This window comes from Oncorhynchus nerka, linkage group LG17 (genome assembly GCF_034236695.1).
Source record: "Oncorhynchus nerka isolate Pitt River linkage group LG17, Oner_Uvic_2.0, whole genome shotgun sequence".
In the NCBI taxonomy this organism is placed as follows: Eukaryota; Metazoa; Chordata; class Actinopteri; order Salmoniformes; family Salmonidae; genus Oncorhynchus; species Oncorhynchus nerka.
Window position 1 is genome coordinate 31,039,732 of NC_088412.1, and position 19,043 is coordinate 31,058,774.

At 44.4% G+C, this 19,043-nt stretch overlaps 2 protein-coding genes across 7 annotated transcripts in view; one reads left to right on the forward strand and one right to left on the reverse strand.

The window, feature by feature from the left end:
• Positions 1 to 17,566, reverse strand: part of LOC115145070 (angiopoietin-related protein 1-like) — a 30,062-nt gene extending 12,496 nt beyond the window's left edge. The window contains exons 1-4 of the mRNA XM_029686309.2: positions 17,163 to 17,566; positions 3,515 to 3,782; positions 3,096 to 3,424; positions 2,581 to 2,872 (exon numbers count right to left, since the gene is read on the reverse strand). Coding sequence (XP_029542169.1) covers positions 2,581 to 2,872; positions 3,096 to 3,424; positions 3,515 to 3,734 — 841 coding nt within the window. The 5' untranslated portion in view covers positions 3,735 to 3,782; positions 17,163 to 17,566. The remainder of the gene's footprint in view (positions 1 to 2,580; positions 2,873 to 3,095; positions 3,425 to 3,514; positions 3,783 to 17,162) is intronic.
• The window catches only part of LOC115145068 (ras-specific guanine nucleotide-releasing factor RalGPS2-like), a 160,453-nt gene that overhangs the window by 104,955 nt on the left and 36,455 nt on the right, over positions 1 to 19,043 (forward strand). The gene's annotated exons all lie outside the window — the stretch shown is intronic.

Here is a 19,043-nt window from a genome sequence, read left to right on the forward strand (position 1 = left end):
GCTTCAAGGTTGGGATGGTGTTCTTCAGCTTGCAAGCCTCCCCCTTTTTCCTCCAAACATAACAATGGTCATTATGGCCAAACGGTGTTATTTTTGTTTCATCAGACCGGAGGACATTTCTCCAAAAAGCACGATCTTTGTCCCCATGTGCAGTTGCAAACTGTATTCTGGCTTTTTTTATGGTGGTTTTGGAGCAGTGGCTTCTTCCTTGCTGAGCGGCCTTTCAGGTTATGTCGATATTGGACTTTACTGTGGATATACATACTTTTGTTACGGTTTCCTCCAGCATCTTCACAAGGTTCTTTGCTGTTGTTCTGGGATTGATTTGCACTTTTTGCAACAAAGTACGTTCATCTCTAGGAGATAGAACGGGTCTCCTTCCTGAGCTGTATGATGGCTGCGTGGTCCCATGGTGTTTATACTTGCGTTTGGAGATTGCTCCCAAGGATGAACCAGACTTGTGGAGGTCTACAAAAAAAAATTCTGATGTCTTGGTTGATTTCTTTTGATTTTCCCGTGATGTTAAGCAAAGAGGCACTGAGTTTGAAGGTAGGCCTTGAAATACATCCACAGGTCTGTCTGTAAACAATTGTTGGGAAAATTACTTGTCATGCACAATGTAGATGTCCTAACTGACTTGCCAAAACTATAGTTTGTTAACAAGAAATGTTAAGTGGTTGAAAAACGAATGTTAATGACTCCAACCTAAGTATATGTAAACTTCCGACTAACTGCATATTAAAATGTTATTTGGTTTTGTCTAACAGTTCACACAGGTGATCTCAGGGCCGTTGCATCATGGTTTAAGGCTGTAACGTAACAAAATGTGAAAAAGTGAAGGTCTGAATACTTTGCGAATGCTGTTAAAATCAAACTTTTTTAAAGTCACCATTGGCCTCATGGAGAAATCTGTGTTTTGAAATTCATTGCTCGACTGAGGGACCTTGCAGATAATTGTATGTGTTGGGTACAGAGATGAGGTAGTCATTCAAAAATCATGCTAAACACTTTTTGCACACAGTCATGTTTTCTCCTGAACTTATTTAGGCTTGCCATAACAAAGGAGTTGAATACTTATTTACTCAGTACATTGTTTTCCATTTTTTATTAATTTGTAAAAATGGTTAGAAACATTATTCCGCTTTGATATTATAGGGTTTTGTGTGTAGGCCAGTGACACAAAATCTAAATTTAAATTCAGGTTGTAACACCACCAAATGTGCAAAAAGTCAAGGGATGTGATTTATTTCTGAAAGCACTGTATATATTTATTATAAGCCGGGACCAGCGGTCCGTATTGACCCCGTTCTGGTTCTGGACCGCGGTCTGCATGTTCAGTATGGCTGTTCTAGTGAGTGTTACAGTGAGTTCATTGTCAGCCATCTGTTTGTTTAAGCCCCCTCTGCGGTCTTCAAACCAAATCTCCAGTCATAATAAAATGCTCCTGCCCAATCTTTCAAAGAGGGATTTCCAAGAAGCATTATGACCCTGCAAATTGGTTTCATGCTGAAAATGATCTCACTCACATGGGAGATGTTGTGATTTTTGTGGGGGCTAGTCAGGAGAGCAAGTTGAGTCAGATAAGGAGAGCATCTCTTAGCTTCCTGCAGTCTCTAATTTACTGCTTCTGTCTGTCTGTAATCTGGGCCTGGCCCACCAGATGGGTTTGATTTGAGTATATTGTGTGTGTGTGTGTATAGGCCTATTTGCTTGCACATACATTTTCTAATTTCCCTGCAGCTATATTTATCGGGGGCTGCATCCAGGTTTTTATATTTTTTTTCCCCCCTCTGTGTGTTTGCTGTGGGTGTCTGGTCAGTGATTAACTGCAGGTAGAGCTCTCTCTCCCCACTGTATATCTGCCTGTTCTCAGAAAAGGCTTACTTGAGCTGGCCCATGTGCTGAAAAATGCCTACATCATCCACCCAGAGTTAAGATCATATACCCAGGTTGTAGCCTGGCACCTAGCAGCCAGCTGTGTGAATGTGTTTGTGACCCTGTGTGCCTCTGTACCTGCTCAGTGATGGACTGCAGGTAGAGCTGTATTTATCGCAGTTTGTATATCTGGCCAGCATTTGAGCCAACACTGAGCTTAGTTCGGCCATACGCCCAGAAAGCCAATGTTACGCCCAGAACTCAGCCCATACTCATAGGGCTCAGTTTAATTCTCCAGAACCCACTCCATATGCTCAGACACGCATGCAAGCAGTAGGTTATAGCCAGTCCAGCTGTCCCAGAGGCACTGAGAGGAATGTGTGATCTCACTGCTTCAGTCTTTCCTGCCAGGTAGGAACCCACTATACCACAGCCGGCCCATTAGCCAGACCGTTTACTCATTTGCCAGGCATTTAGGGAATTAGATGCACCATTGGCCACAGCATTGCTAATTTTGAGTTTTTCTGATCATTCGAGATGTGAAATGTCTGCCCGGCCTACTGTGAGTTTAGCTTCTGCCTAATTCAGAAATTACAGTACCAGCACTGCTTCCAACCAACTCCACATGCTGTGATAATTGGACACAATTATTGTGTTTTTCTCATTTAACGTTAACCACCCCTCCCGGCGCTACTTGGTACATACCGTCTGAGGTGAGCGTGCCTTGCGGTGGCGGCGGATTGAGTGCAAATGGGGAGGCAGTGGGGGAGTCCATGCGTGACCCCCGTGGGAAGGCTCGGTTGGTATGGTCCCTCTGTATCTCGTTGGTAAAGCGGCTGTTGACGGGGATACTCTCTGGCACCACCTGGACCAGCGGGGGGACCACAGGTAGTTCACTATGCCCCAGGGTCCGCAGACACTGCTCCTCCAACGCAGCGATCAGCACCGACTGGTTGTTCACCAACCCTGCCATCAATGCGAAACGCCCCTCCAGCTCCTGGTGGCAGAAAGAGAAGGTAACAAAAGGCCATAAATCACTTAATTTAGTTATAGTTTGAGGATATTTAGATATTCTATATCAAATTATTGTTTGCTGGTCTTTTTAAAGCTTCTGTATTATGGCACTATTGATTTGCTTCTAACACGCTTCGTTTGATTTGATTTATACATGAAAGTAGCGTTAAGCACATTGCTTTCTAGTTCCACCTTGATGTTCTAACCTTGTAGCGTGAAGCCAGTCTCAGCATCTCTGAGGTGACGTTGAGAACCCGGGTCTCCAGCTGGGCCAGCTCCAGGGAGTTGTCCCTCTTCCTGATGATCTCGTGAAGCAGCTGCATGTAGAGCTGGGTCACCCTGGAGTTCATGTTCCTGCTCTCTTTCCTCAGAAGCTTCATCTCGTTCACCATGTTGCCGTCCACGTCCACCACCAGCTGCATGGTCTCAATCTCCCGTCTCTGCTTGGACAGCACCTCTCTCACGTCAGCTATGTCGATCCGCGTCACACGCTCTTTGTCCGGCTCTGGGCCCGTGGCGCTGGCACAGACTGGGCCTGATGATGGACGTTAGAATCATTCAAAGTCACGAAACAAGACCGGACCAAAAAATAAATGACCGTCTTCACAGAAGACAAAACACTGACCTGTGATCTTCTGCTCGGGAATGAGGAAGGTGTAGGAGCACTTCTTGACATCATCAGCAGGAGCCCGTTTGGCCCTGAGCATGGGATGGTCCCTGGGCTGGTCCCTGGTCTCTCTGGCCTGTCTGGAACCGCTGCACTGGCTCAGCCCCCAGAGAGAGAGGCAGAGCAGGCCACACAGGCTCCACGACACCCCCCGTCTCACCCCAACCACACCCTGCATGGTCTTCTTCTACTGGCTGGATGCCTCTTGGACTTCCTCTATGCTTCCCTGCAATGGATGAAGAAACAGGAGTTAGTGTGAAGAGTTAACTTTTCCAAACAATGAAAAATGCAATTGTTGACGACAATATACCAATATACCAGTCCTGTATATTATATCCCTAAAAAGGAAAATAGTTTTGCGGCAGATTCATAACAACAAAGCAAGACGTGTTTTCTAATACCCAGAGGCGCAACATTGCAAGACTTCCGGGAACATTTTTGAAACGGACCAAGCAAACCAGGCCAGAGTTGGGTTTTTGAGAAGTGAAACATTCTTCCTTTCTTGTTCATTTGCTCAATCTAAAGGCACAACCTTGATTCTAATAAGTAGTTGAAAATGTTATTACCCCAACCTCAAGAACGTGAGAAACTAACATGTTTTCATTTTCATCCAAAAACAACTTCTATCGAAGGAGTGGCTTTGATTTGACGGCCTGCACATGCGCAGTTCGGCACGAAACGACTGTTAGACCTGATGATGTGTTTCTGTGCATGAGCTTAGCTAGCCAACGTCGCCATGACATCGCCTACAAATGTGATCAGCCATTTCGATTGGAGTGGCACTTTCTGCTTATCTTCATACTTTACGGTCTTTGGTTGCAGTATGTTGCCAGCGTTGAACAATTAAATAGCATGTTTACAGCTAATAATTACTAGCAAACCGTCTTTGTCAGAAGTAGTAGTCAAGCTCACTAATAATGGACATTTTACAGTAGCCAGTTTACAACTCGAACACCAGGGGAGTTTCCCTCTTGGCGAGGGGTAGAGATTATGTGATTGCCTTGCTGGAAATGGAGTTGTAGAAAATGTCAATGATCTCCAAGGCAGTGAATTAGTCATGCGGCAAAATAATTCCCAATAACAGACGCTTGAGCACCAGAGCCAAACGTTTAGTTTGCACAATCCCTGTGTATTTGTATTGTTCCAATCTGATGGTCTAGGAAGTTTACAACCAAGCAGCAGAAGGGCTAACTGGTGTCCCAAGGAGCTGGGAAAAAATTGCTGTCCAGTCATTCTGCAGGAGTAGGTCTGGATGTCTGTTCTCTGTCAGAGCCGCCATAGCCTACGCAATCTCCAGGAAGCGCTAACATCCGGTTTTCAGGGATACAGTATTTTCAACCTAACTTCCGTTTCCCCTGAAAAACAGAAGTGGGAACTTCGCTCAGGCGTCTTTTTCCACCTGCTACGTTATTTTAGAGCTTCCATTGAAACCATAATTTCGCTCCTGTTCTATTGGTTTTCATATCAACTTTCTTTTGTTGAGCCAAAGGCTTAGTCACATTAGCAACCCATCCTAGTTGTTGCATCTTTACTCACCTAATGCAGATGGGTCCGGTAAATTTCTCAAATGGTCGGTGAATGAGAATCTTTCTGGTCATGTTGTCCGGCGCCACATTTTACTAACGGAAACCCAGACACACTCACGCACGCAGGTATGCTAAGGTATGCAAAGTAGAAAATGTTATTTACCTCTCGAGGCGTCTGTTATTCCCTCTGCCAGGGCTCTAAATGAAAATGTTTCATTGGTAGCACTTAGTTAGGAGTATCACATGAAGTTTAGGAGTAAAAATAATAATGTAATTGATTGAGATACAGCCTATATTGGGCCTAAATGAATTTGAGCTACCTTTTGAAGCACCTGTTGTGCCCTAGAAAGGAATATCTAATGCTGTAAATACATTAGTTTATTATAAAGGAAAACATGTTGATCCGAATACCTGACAAATCTGCACTCACTTGGTTCTCTAGGGTGCTCGGAAACAAAGGTACAGCGAAGCCTTATCATTACAACAATTATTCTTTCATTGTAGCACAGTGCTCCCAACTAACATTTGAACAGCAAAATATTGACTTGCATATATGCTACCACGTTGGTCACACTTTAGAGCCCTGCTCTCCGCCCACCACCACTCCCCCCTTTTGCCCCAGTGCCCTGGCCCTGCTCTGATTCCTGTAACCTCTCTCTGACCCCTACTGTTGTGTTTGTCCCTCTGCAGGTGCCTGCCATGTCTGCTTCTCATCACTATCTCACACCACACACACACACACACACACACTACCTAAATGCTGCTCCACTTTACACCCTGAGTTTTCACTACCTAAAACCCCCATCCTTAAACTGACGCCCTGTGTGGCTCCTGTAATGCTGTTGTTGCTCCTCAGGACTAGAGTCAACTCTGTCAGTTCGATTAGTAGTGTGGATACTGTGTGCCAGAGTGTGTGTGTGTGTTAGCCGAGCCAATACGCTGTGAAAAGTGTGTGTAGTCCGTTCTTCATTTCTCTGGCTGTGTGTTAATTTGACAGCAGACACCCCTGACAACGTAACCAGGTCCTCTATCCTCACTGACCTGTTAATGGCTTTAACAGCTCCTTCGAGCTCTGTCTCCACACACAAACACACTGCTCTCCTGAAGGCAGTTACTTTTCCAGCTCCTTCATCCATGTCCATACTGCTCCATTATCAGGCTCCCTTTGAGACAGACAAACCAATCCACACTGAACAGCACACATACCTATCACTGTCATTACATTATTTATTTCTCTGACTCTCTCGCCCTCTTTCTTTCTATGTATGTACACCACAGAAGTAGAGCATTCTGACCAGACCTGTCAGTGGCCTGTACTCTGTGTCGGTACACTGTGTCTTAGTGAAGGCCTACAGGAAGAGCCTAGTGAAGGCCTACAGGAAGAGCACGTCTGTAGCGGGGGGCAGAATGTAGATTGAACCAGCTCTCTACTGAGTCAGTCCGTCTCAGATTAGGTCCCAAATGGCAACCTATTCCCTATTTGGTGCACACATTTTGACCAGGGCGCATAGTGCTCTAGGGTGACCATTTGGGACACAGACAGACTGGTGGAGGTTGGAGAGGTTAGTGTAGAGAGAAGATGAAGAAGAGACGTGTCTCTTTCAGTTAGACATCAAAGCCAGATGAAAGCCCCGACCACTCAGACCAACCTGAGCCGACTAAACCAAAACAACTCCGAACTGCCCAGAACACCGAGAACCTCACAGGGGGGAGGGGGGAGGCAGGCAAACAGAGGTAAAAGCTGACCGTTAGATGCAGAGTTGGAACTGGAGAAAGTGGGTCATACACTTCTCATCTCCTTGGCTGTCTCTCCATAAAGGGGAATGGGGATACCATTCATCTGAAATGTCTTCTGCGTTTGACCCAACACCTCTGAAGCAGGACTACGCCTCAACAACCACTTATAGTACTGATGCAACACTGTTCTACCTCTTTCTTCTGGCTTTCTCTCCCTTTATCCCCGACCTGTCTTCTCCTCCCTCACTCTATGGGTCAGTATTGAGGCTGTAGTAGTTAATGGGTGGTGGCAGTAGTGAGGGGAGATGAACAGACCTTAGAAAAGTGCAAAACACAGCTAGTTAGAAATCACAACCTTTCCTTTTCTCCCCCTTCTCAACTTGTTAAAGCCTTTTCTTTTTCCTTCAACCTCTCTAAATTCAATACAAATAAGTGTTTTTGGCTCCTGGTCCATAGCCAACGGCTCACGTATCCCCCTAACAGATGTCGCAACGTACAACCCCAGCCAAAGGAAAACTAGCCTTAGGAGAGTGTGTGTGTGTGTGTGTGTAACTTTTGTGTTCTGGAACTGCCCTGGCCGGTCTCCCTCTTCCCAGTCTTACACGATGGAAACGGGGTGACCTCCGTCACTTTCCGCTGGCTGCTCACCATACTAAAGGTTATTAATAGGCAGCTGACCTATGACTTTGGCCTGAAACCTCGGTCTCGCTCTTAGCCATATGCTCCCATTCACGTACACACACATGGACTGTTAATGGAGCTCTTCACGGGACAAGAGACACCATCTTACATCCCTTTCTCTCTGTTACGGTATTACTGTATAAATTATTGCCTCACCCCAGGGCCAATATAGGCCTACAGCCCAGGATTCAATAGCCCCCTCTACCAAGCTACCTCATCTATACTAGACAAATTACCGCCCACTCCTTAACCTCCTGTGTGAAGCCTACCACTGTGTTACATGCTCCATGGCAGGCAGCTCTAGAATCAGTTTCCTGCCTCATTAGCCCTTCTAGTCTTATTTTGGCTAGTTTGGCTCTTAACAGGCCTGTGGGTTGGGGTTCTGGGAGTTTTGTGGCTTTGGATCTTAGATTTCTGCTGTGATGTAGTAAGCTGTTCACGGGCATGCCAACCCTGCCAGCTCCAGCAACCAATCACCCTAGACACAGCCCCAGCCCCACCCTGTGCTCTGAGTAGGGTTGCGAAATTCCGAGAACGTTAAATAAATTCCCTGTTTTTTTTTCTTCTAAAATTCCGGTTGGAAAATTCCCGGAATCAGAAGGGAATAACCAGAAAATCTGGAATCCTTTGACCAGGATTACTGGAAAACCAGAGAATTTATTGAACGTTCCTGGAATTTTGCAACCCTAGCTCTGAGCCCCCCACTCAACACCTCTACCTCCTCTCCCCTTGGCATCTGATCTCCTACATTCCAGGGCTGTGTTGCGGTGGTCGGACATTTTGGGTCCAGTGCCAGATCGGCTGCAAAATATTTTTTTGCGATAGCCGGAGGCAAAGTCATTATTAATATTAAATTATTTTGAGTGATTGTTTGAGCCGCCTTGGGTGTGTGCATTGCGGAGCCGTCTATTTAAGCTTGCTCATCTGCATGAGCAGTAAACACTGAACAACTTGGAAAACCCAGGTTCAGCTTAATTATTTGTGAAGTAAATGAAAGCATCACCAGCTAGCTACCAATCTATTTAGTTTCACTGTCTACTATTGTTATTTTTACCTTTCCACAAACTGTCTGTTGCTTGATATGAGTAAGTTAACCCAAATGTGTCACGATTAGTTGTCTACATTTCAGTAATTTAGCTATCCTAAATGCGGTGGTCAGTGGATAAACAAACTAGGAGTTGAACATATTTGAGTGAAAACTAAATAGTAGCCAGTTGTTGTCCATGGTGGAATAATATCTAACCAGCTGGCTCCTGAAGCCTATGTGACTTGTCTATGTGCTCCCGAGTCTAGACACGGTTTATCTAACGTTAGCTAGTTAGCATTGTTAACTTAGCTTTTATAAGAAAATACTAGTTAACAAACCCTCCTCGGCGACAAAGTCATTGGGTTGGGTGAATATTAGATAGCGGTCTTTTTAATTTGAAGATAATTGTCATTGAAGTTGGTGTTTACTACTGGTTTTAGATCCGAGGGGAGAGATTGTACGCCATTGTTTTGGTTAAGGCTCAGAGTGATGTCACAATCAAGAAGGCACAACGGATAATAATAACTTTGCCTCCGGCTATCCTATGAAAGGAAATTTCGCAGACTGGCTGTGAGTAGAGAAGGGATTCGGGTGCAACCACACCACACAGTGCGTAAATCTGTGGTAAGTGAAATCACAGCAACCTCAGCCAGAGAGGAAATGGCAGAAGCTGCGTTAACCACTCACTCTAAAAATCATGAATGAGAAGGATTGTTTAAAGATCTGCAGTCCTCACTGCTGCTACCAACAGGATCAGCCTTCTGGCTCCTGCCACACTATTCTCACAGGATTTATAGACCAGGGTTAAAGTTGATTATAAACTGGGTGGTTCGAGCCCTGAATGCTGATTTGGCTGACAGCTGTGGTATATCAGACCGTATACCATTGGATAAAACATTTATTTTTACAGCTCTAATTATGTTGGTAACCAGTTTATAAAAGCAATAAGGCACATCAAGGGCTTGTGGTATATGGCCAATATACCATGGCTAAGGGCTGTGTTCAGGCACTCCGCGTTACATTGTGCGTAAGAACAGCCCTTAGACGTGGTATATTGCCCATATACCACACCACCTCGGGCCTTATTGCTTAACTAGAGGTTAAAGTGGCCAATATATCACATGGCGCCAGAGCCATATATAGAGATTTATTCAATGGGTGGGTCTAATCCTGATTGCCGATTTGGTTAAAAACGCATTCTAGCCAGTGTCTATTCCACAAGTTACCACCGGCTAAATCGAATGTTAAAATGCCTATTTACTCTGTTCCGTCTGACTGCGCAATCCACCGTCTCATCAGCCCAGCCAGGCAATTTATTTATCTCCACAATAAAAAGCATCTAAACATTATCGCACATTTTCTTTTAGAATAACATTTAGTTTTCAACAGCAGAGATTTGTGTAAACCTTGTTGTCTGTCTCTACGATATTTGCAACATTGTTTCAATATTCAAATTCGATCTCCAGCGCTCCCATCGTAATGAACGTGTCGGGATGAGACACAGGTGGGCAGCTTTTCTCAGCCTGTCGAAATCATGAATTAGCATAATTTTTGTTTGTATATTTATACAAAGCACTATCAATAGAAAACCGGTCAAATTGAACGTGCAGCTGGTTTGCAGTCTTTCCAGCTTCAGTTTTAAGTGATTGTGTTAGCTGTGTGCTGCTGCCTCTGAACAACAGTGTTCTTACGAGAGAGCACATTTTCTATGCCATGCGAAATCGTGCCTCATTAGCTTATTGTTACGGATGTATCAAAAATAAATGTCACTAGAAAACAGCTTATACAAATGTGAATAGAGCTATTGTTGTTATTTTGGCTGCACTGTTTGACATACTTCTAAGTTAGTTGGCTAGCTAGCTAGTAAGGGATAAGAACGTTGCCAGCCAGTATGGCAATGGAACATTTAGAACGAATGACTGGGTCGCGTCCATAGATACAGACAAAAAAGACTGAATGACGGGGTCGCGTCTCTGGCAACCGAACCAATAGAACGAGTGACCAGCTGGCTTGGGTAGCAACCTTAGATTTGTGTCAGAACTATATCTCGTGGAAGGATGAAATGATATGAATAAATTCATCACAATAACGTTTTTATTGAAAATATGTCAATCATTATTTGAATATGCGCGTTTTTCTTTTGGTTTGGTTGCCAGAGACGTGACTCAGTCTTTAAGACTTTTTGTTCTGCCTCTATGGACGCGACCCAGTCATTCGTTCTAAATGTTCCATTGCCATGCTGGGTGACAATGTTCTTCTCCCTTCCTTGCTAGCTAACTATACCTGTGCCAATATATCCTCCAAGCACCAGCTTCTCAGGCATTATCACTTAAATAACATATTTATATACAGTACCATTCAAAAGTTTGGACACACCTACTCATTCAAGGGTTTTAATTTATTTGTACTATTTTCGAAATTATAGAATAATAGTGAAGACCTCAGGACTATGGAATAACACATGGAATCATATAGTAAATAAATAAATACAAATTATATTTGAGGTTCTTTAAAGTAGCCACCCTTTGCCTTGGTGACAGATTTGCACACTCTTAGCATTCTCTCAACCAGCTTCACCTGGAATGTTTTTCCCACATACGCTACCGGTCAAAAGTTTTAGAACACCTCCATTCCAGTTTTTATTGAAATTCGCACAGTTTAATGTCTTAATGTACTCTGAAATTAAAGCATAGAAAAAATAAACAATTGGAGACAAAAAACATGTAATTGTTTTATTTAACTAAATGTAATCTACATTTTTGACTCATCAGTAGCCACCTTTTGCAGACATACCAGCCGAACACACTCGTTGCAGTCTTTCTACAATGGAAATCAAATATTGTTCGGAAAGTTCTTCCCAACACTGTTGTATAAGTTCTCACAAATGTATTGCATTTGTACTTTGCCTTCACCCTTCTTCCCAGTTCATCCCAAACCAGCTCGATGGGGTTTAAGTCTGGAGACTGCTGGCCATTCAATGATTTGAAGCCTACCGTCTTGTTCTTTTCTTTTAAGGTAGTTCTGACATAGCCTGGAGGTATGTTTTGGGTCATTATCTTGCTGTAGGGTGAACCCCTGACCAACTAGGTGTACACCAGAGGGTATTGCCTGGCGCTGCAAAATGCTGTGGTAGCCATTATGGTTCAGGGTGCCACTCACTCTGTGCAAGTCGCTGACTCTGGATCCATGTTTGACAGTTGGTGTCACACACTGAAGAACCATCCTTTCTCCTACTCGACGGCGTACATAAACCCTGCATGATGAAACGAAGATTTAAATTCATTGGTCCATAAGACCTTCTTCCAGTCTTCAGTAGCCCACCTGCGGGGCTTCAAGGCCCAAGGCAAGCCTCTCTTTCATATTTTACCATCTTAGCAATTGCTTTCTTACTGCCACTCAACCTGTCAAACCTGCAGCTCTCGAAGTCTTCTCTTCACAGTTGAAACTAAGACTTGCTGACTTTGTGTGTTAAGCTGTGCTTGAAGCTGTTGTCCTGTGAGCCGCCTATCACGCAAGCTGTTAACTCTCAGGAACTTGTCTTCTGATTCTGTTGTGGTTTTGAGTCTGCCAGACCTCTTGTCAGAGTTTCATCCAGTTTCAAAGTGCCTTTTGATGGTGCAGGAAACTACTCACTGACACCTTGGCTTTCTTTGCAATTTCTCTAAAGGAAAGACCTACACTGTTAAGGGTTATAATGGTCTGTCTTCCTTTGTTAATGGCCTTTTTCTCACCATTATGATAGCAATATACTACTTTCTGCAGTACAATACTGTCCACATAATGCTTAAAAGGGTGTAGTAACAGTCTGTTCCAACACTGCTTTTATACAGACAGAGGGTTTGTAACTAAAGCACCAATTTGTAAGTCGCTCTGGATAAGAGCGTCTGCTAAATGACTTAAATGTAAATGTAAATGTAATCAACAAAAGTTGGGACACTTGTAGGAATTGTTAGCATAAACTTCCAAGGCTTAATTTACTTCCATTGCTGCAGAAAAGCTGTAAATTGTTAACCCATTACTTGTTCCCTGAAAAATGCCTGTTTTTATAACTCTGAAATGTACATTGCTTTTCAGTTTTTGGTAACCTAAACTTATATATAAGATGACCTGGCGCCGTGAAGTTTATAAGTTTAGGTTACCAAAAACTGAAAAGCAATGTACATTTTAGAGTTATTTACTGGACTTGAGCTGCTTAAATTTCAATAAAAACTGGAAAAATGGGGGTGTTCTAAAGCTTTTGACAGGTAGTGTATGCTTAGCACTTGTTGGCTGCTTTTCCTTTGCTCTGCGGTCCAACTCCTCCCAAACCATCTCAATTGGTTTGAGGCCGGGTAATTGTGGAGGCCAGGTCATCTGATGCAGCACTCCATCACTCTCCTTGATCAAATATTCCTTACACAGCCTAGAGGTGTGTTTTGGGTCATTGTCCTATCAAAAAACAAATGATAGTCCCACTAAGGGCAAACCAGATGGGATGGCGTATTGCTGCAGAATGCTGTGGGAGCCATGCTGGTTAAGTGTGCCTTGAATACTAAATAAATCAACGACAGTGTCACCAGCAAAGCACCACCTCCATGCTTCACAGTGGAAACCACACATGTGGCAGTCATCTGTTCACCTACTCTACGTCTCACAAGAAATGTCGGTTGGAACCAAAAATCTCAAATTTGGACTCATCAGACCAAAGGATTTTCTTCCTGTCTAATGTCCATTGCTCGTGTTTCTTCGCCCAAGCAAGTCTCTTCTTCTTGGTGTCCTTTTGTAGTGTTTTTTTTGCAGCAATTCGACCATGAAGGCCTGATTCACGCAGTCTCCTCTGAACAGTTCATGTTGAGATGTGTCTGTTAATTGAACTCTGTGAAGCATTTAACTCTGCATCAGAGGTAACTCTGGGTCTTCCTTTCCTGTGGTGGTTCTCAAAAGAGCCAGTTTCATTATAGCTCTTAATGGTTTTTGCGACTGAAATGTTCCAGATTGACTGACCTTAATGTCATGAAGTAATCAACTGTCATTTCTCTTTGCTTATTTGAGCTGTTCTTGCCATATGGACTTGGTCTCTTACCAAATAGAGCTATCTTCTGTATACCACGCCTACCTTGTCAGAACACAACTGATTTGCTCAAACTCATTAAGAAGGAAAGAAATTCCACAAATTAAAATTTAACAAGGCACACCTGTTAATTAATATGCATTCCAGGTGACTACCTCACTAAGCTGGTTGAGAGAATGCCAAGAGTGTGCAAAGCTGTCAAGGCAAAGGGTGGCTACTTTGAAGAATCTGAAATATAAAAAATATATTTTGATTTTTTGTTTACCCTTTTTTGGTTACAACCTGATTCCATTGTGTGTTATTTCATAGTGTTGTTGTCTTCACTATTATTCTACAATGTAGAAAATAGTACAAATAAAGAAAAAAACCTTTATGTCCGATATGTCCAAACTTTTAAATGGTACTGTATATGGCTGGATGGTGTCACTCTTCCATTCATTTTTATTAAAGCCTGCAGATTTGGGTACGGATCGTGTCTGTCTCTAGTCTGATGGATGGCAGAACCAGGAAGAGAAGGGGCATATTTGAAAAATATTGATTTATATTTTCATAGCCAATGTATTTCCCAGCCTCGCGGCTCCAGCTTCCAACATCCCGTCTGGCCTTCAGCCTTTCCCTGTCTGATTCCAAACCCCCCCAAACACACAACAGATACTCTACATCACTAGAAATAACAGCAGGAGGAGGAAAAAAATATAGGGATCAGAAGAGGAGGACCGGATGCTTTAGAAGCACATCTGTAAAAAACTCTACTACAAACTTGGTCCTGTCAGGACCCTACTGTTCACACACAATGTCTCATAAAAACACAGCCCTTCCCAAACATAAATATGATCTGCTCTCTCTCTCGTTTGCTCTCTCTTTGTCTCGTTTTCGCTCCCTCTCTCTCGCTCGCTCTCTCGCTCTCTCACACGCACCCCTGAAACATGTTAGCAATTAATCAGAACCCAGGCAACAGCCCAGGCAACCTCCACATGCTAGACACCATGTCATACTAACTGATAGAAACAGCGATGAAGGAGGAGATGTGGAGGACGGGGGTAAGTGAGGTTATAGAGGGGGAAGAGAATGAGGAGTAGAGAGGGAGAAAATGTCCTTGTGAAAGAGTCCGTCTAAACTCTAATTGGTCCTGGAGCCGGTCTGTAGGATGAAGAAGAGGAAAACCGAGGGAACTAGAGAAAGAGGAAGGGAGCCACAAGGACATGTCTGGGCCTTTGGTTTGATCTCCCAAACCCAAAAAGCCTTCTTATAGAGACTTCTTCCACAGCCCAACACCACACTGGAGTCAATGTTTTGGTTCTTCCACTGTGCGTTTTGACTGGAACCCTAGACGAGTTTCAGGTCAGAAGTCAAATGTGGGGTTCGCAGAGTAGTAGGGTGTGGTCCCACTCTGCCTTCACCCCCACCCCATAATCAATTACTCTTTGTGGGGCATAAGCCCGAGCAGGTCTCTCTCATATACACACACACACCCAAGCTCCCTTGTGGGCTTCTCTGTTTGTGTATATGTCGTTGAGTGCCGACTGCTGTGTCTAGGGTTAGCTTGGGTTCATTCAAGGCCTCCCTTACTCTTTCCATCACACACACTCACTCTCAAGATAACAAGGTGTGTGTGACCCTCCAGTACCTATAGGGTGGATAATGCAGTGTGTTTTATGTTGGAGCGGAACCGTTAATCCTCTGGTGTTGTTATTTTTTTACTGCTCTGTCAGTCACCATGCTACTAAAAACCTCTGCACATATGTTACCTATTAGACACACACACAGTGTCCTCTGACTCTTGGTTGTGTGTGTGCCTGTGTCTTGCCTCCTGCTGTCCTCTCCCTTCTCGCTTCCTCTTTCCTTTCCTACCAGAGTAGTTTTGACTCATTGCTGTCTGATTCGTCATTAACACATAACAGATCCATGTATGAGCTCTGTATATACCTCTTTCTCTTATATCCCCCCTCTGTTTTTTCCCCATTGGTGCAGGTAACGGCTGACTTAAATTAATTGATTTGCTTAATAAAGTGTGTATTACTCCCTGTGTGACAGGCAGGCTCAGTGGAGTGTGTGTTGTAGCTGTGGTATTGTGGTCAGAGCGAGAGCTGCAAACTGTGTGTTTGTGGACTGACACCACAGTGTGTGTTTGAGTTTCTCAGGAATCCCATATGAATAGACCTACTCCTCAAATGTCTTAAGTTTTAAATCGTCTCCAAACCTGGATGTCAAGTCCTGTCAATGTGTGTTGCTGGGAAGCACAGGGTCTTCTCTGATGACGTTGGACTGGGAAAGTCCCTCTCCCTCCCTCCCTCTCTGTCGCTCTGTCTGTCAGATGATTTAGGGCCGTGATTTGCTCTTTGTTTTATCGCTTGTTGAGAAACACTCGTCCTCACGAAACATTTTCAGGACATTTAGTCCTGCCCTCATGTTTGCTTTAGCTGTTGTTAATACTGCCTATGTGAACTCTGTGGCTGTGCGCGCATGCGTATGTACGTGCGTTCCCTATCTCCAGTCCTACAGCATTAACAGATGTGCATCCTCAGTGAGCAGAGAGCATTTTTCCATGGATCTCACTGACAGAGTAGAGCATGTATAAGTGAAAGCAGTTTAACATAATTGTGAGTGGCAATATGAGCGCTAGCAGACTGATACTATTAGTGTTCAAAGCCCCAGTGTCATGGTGAGGTTCAGAGATGCTGCATGATCGTGGTGGATGTCTGGATGGAGGGTAGCGTCGGCTGCAGCAGGATATGGTCAGAGTAGAATTACATTGTATTATCAGGGTTGTTTTTCTTCAAACAAGACGCCATGAATGGGATTTTCTATTCACTCAGAAACAACCCCAATCACTCTTGATGAAGCCACAAAATGCAAGTGGGTACGTGTGCTTGTCATCTAGCCACACACTGTAGAGTCACTACCTCATTAGGTTGTGACTTATTTATTTAACCCTAATCTATCCTGGTTAATTTAACAACCATTTCTCATTCTGCACTATCGGCCCCTAGACAGGCAGAGAAGGTATTAGGAAACCAAAGCTTAGAGAAATAAACAGGACCATGGCTCTCTCTCTCTCTCTTTCTTCCTCCCTCTCCTCTTGAATAATAGAGTTATGGAAACAGTCCAGCTCGACAGGGAGTTACTCTAGTGAAAGACATGCACTTTATTTAACTAGTGGTAGTTTGAAAGGAAAAGTAGTAAAGTTTCAGTAGCCCTGTAAAGAGCCCAGCAGCAGTGAATGGACATTTACAATGCAGGCTACCTGTTGCTGAGCAGCTGTGTGTGGCTAGCTCCCTTCTCTCCTTCAGTCCAACTCAAATCATGAGTGACGTCCGAATACGGCCTGTCTGTCGGAGGCGTCCCTCTTACTCCCACTGTACACTATGTACAACCAGCCTCACAGTAAAGCTGTTCAGATCTAGATCTCAGTCCTCTGGAGAAGCCGGAGCGTTGATAAACTTCTCTGACTCTTCTGCAGACAGAAAATAACTCCCTCACAGAACATCCTAACCTTTCCTGCAGAGCTCTCCCAGCTGCTCACGTAGCTACACAAGAGAGAGAGGGGGGGGGGGGACACAAACTCTGAGACATGCAGCTTCTTACCTTTGTGTGTTTGTTTGTGAGAGAGTGTGTCCTGCAGATGTATGTGTGTGTCGTTAGTCAGGCAGTGCTCAGAGAGCCTCGTGCTCCGGTTCAGTCCCCTCCTCAAGCTCTGCTCATGTGCATATCTCCCATCTCACACAGGGGTTCATCTCTGGCTCTCTCACCCACTCTACTCCCTCTGTCCTGGGATCTCAACCGGTCCCCCTCCTAGAGAGCCAGAGTCCAGAGGCCTTCTGTCTGCAGCCTGCTGCCCAGCAAAATCTCCTCTCTGTGGGCTCAGTGAGGCTGGGGTTAGGGGTTAGAGCTGGAGCTCTGTCTGGAGCTGAACTAGCGGCTACTTCAACACACTGAGCTCTGACGCCTGGTGCCTCAAGGTTTTCACAAAGGATTGGATGGAGACTGAAGGGAGGGAGGAAGAGGGTGTGGAAGAGGGAGGCTGTTTTTCCCCTCCCATTTCTCCCTTCGTCTTTTTTAGAACGTGCCAGCCCACCTCTGATGTCATTGGTCTGAAAAAGAGAGGGAGTATCAGAAGAACCTCCTTAGGTTTCACATCCTCCAGCACTCCTGCCCTGCTTTTTTAAGGAAAGAAAGAGAAAAAAGTCAGTTGGAGAAACTTTCAACTTAACATTTTTTGGGGTTTGAACTCACACAAGGAGGGTTTGTTTGGGGTTAAGGACAACACACACACACATTCCCTTTAATGCACCATATATTCAAGTCCACGTCTGCCCCTGTAACCCCCATCCCATTAGTACCCCACAATTACCAGACAGCAGCTTCTCTCTGGCTAACTCCTCTGTGCTTAGACCCCTTCTGTGTACAAGTCCATAAGACTCCATTCCTCTCTCTTCTCTTCCCAGGCATGTTCATGCTGTGCCACAGTTATACCGGTGTGATGTACGGTTTACTGCATCAGCCTTTAAGGCCAATTCACGTGTGCATCAGATTCACGTGAAACAAACAACCAAACTGAGTGAAGAACAGAAATCTCAACTAGCAAGCAAGTCGCAGCAATGAAGAATGCAAAGGCTAAATCAAATGTATTTATATAGGCCTTCTTACATCAGCTGATATCTCAAAGTGCTGTACAGAAACCCAGCCTAAAACCCCAAACAGCAAGCAATGCAGGTGTAGAAGGCTAGGTGGCTAGGAAAAACTCCCTAGAAAGGCCAAAACCTAGGAAGAAACCTAGAGAGGAACCAGGCTATGTGGGGTGGCCAGTCTTCCAAAACATTTTGCCAGAACTTTGTTGGAGCCTACGACCGCACGTAGTGGTACTTCATCGTCAAAACGAGACCCTGTCACACTGAACAAGCCAAGATGTCTGGCAATCGTTTACACCCTAAGAATTTGCCTACAACATGGAAATTTGGTCTGCGACGGCAAAATTGTGGCAAGACAGCCAAATAAAATCGTACAGTCTGCGCAGGCCTTTAGACACTATGTAATATACACAGCTGTGTGTGTGTGTGTGGATCACACTGATTTGTAGAGAGATGGGAAGGAGAGGCCAGCTCTTCTCCCCTCTCCCTCCCTCTCTCACCTTTCCACACCCTCCTCTCCCCAACCATGTGAGATGTCCGAGAGAGAGAGCAGATGATTTGCATGTTTTGGAGAAAGGGATTTTTCTGGTTGCCAGACTGGTTGATAATATCCCACCAGATGGGGAGTTCTCTTCATGTCAGACACACTTCCAGATAGAACACTGGAATGAGAAGAGGGGGATCAAGGGAGAGAAAAGGAGGAGGTATCTCTATTTATATATCACTCGCACACACACACACACACACACACTTAAGTTGGCGTCATTAAACATAATTTGGAAAATCAAAAAAAATCAGCCAAGACCTCCAAGACTGGTTCATCCTTGGGAGCAATTTC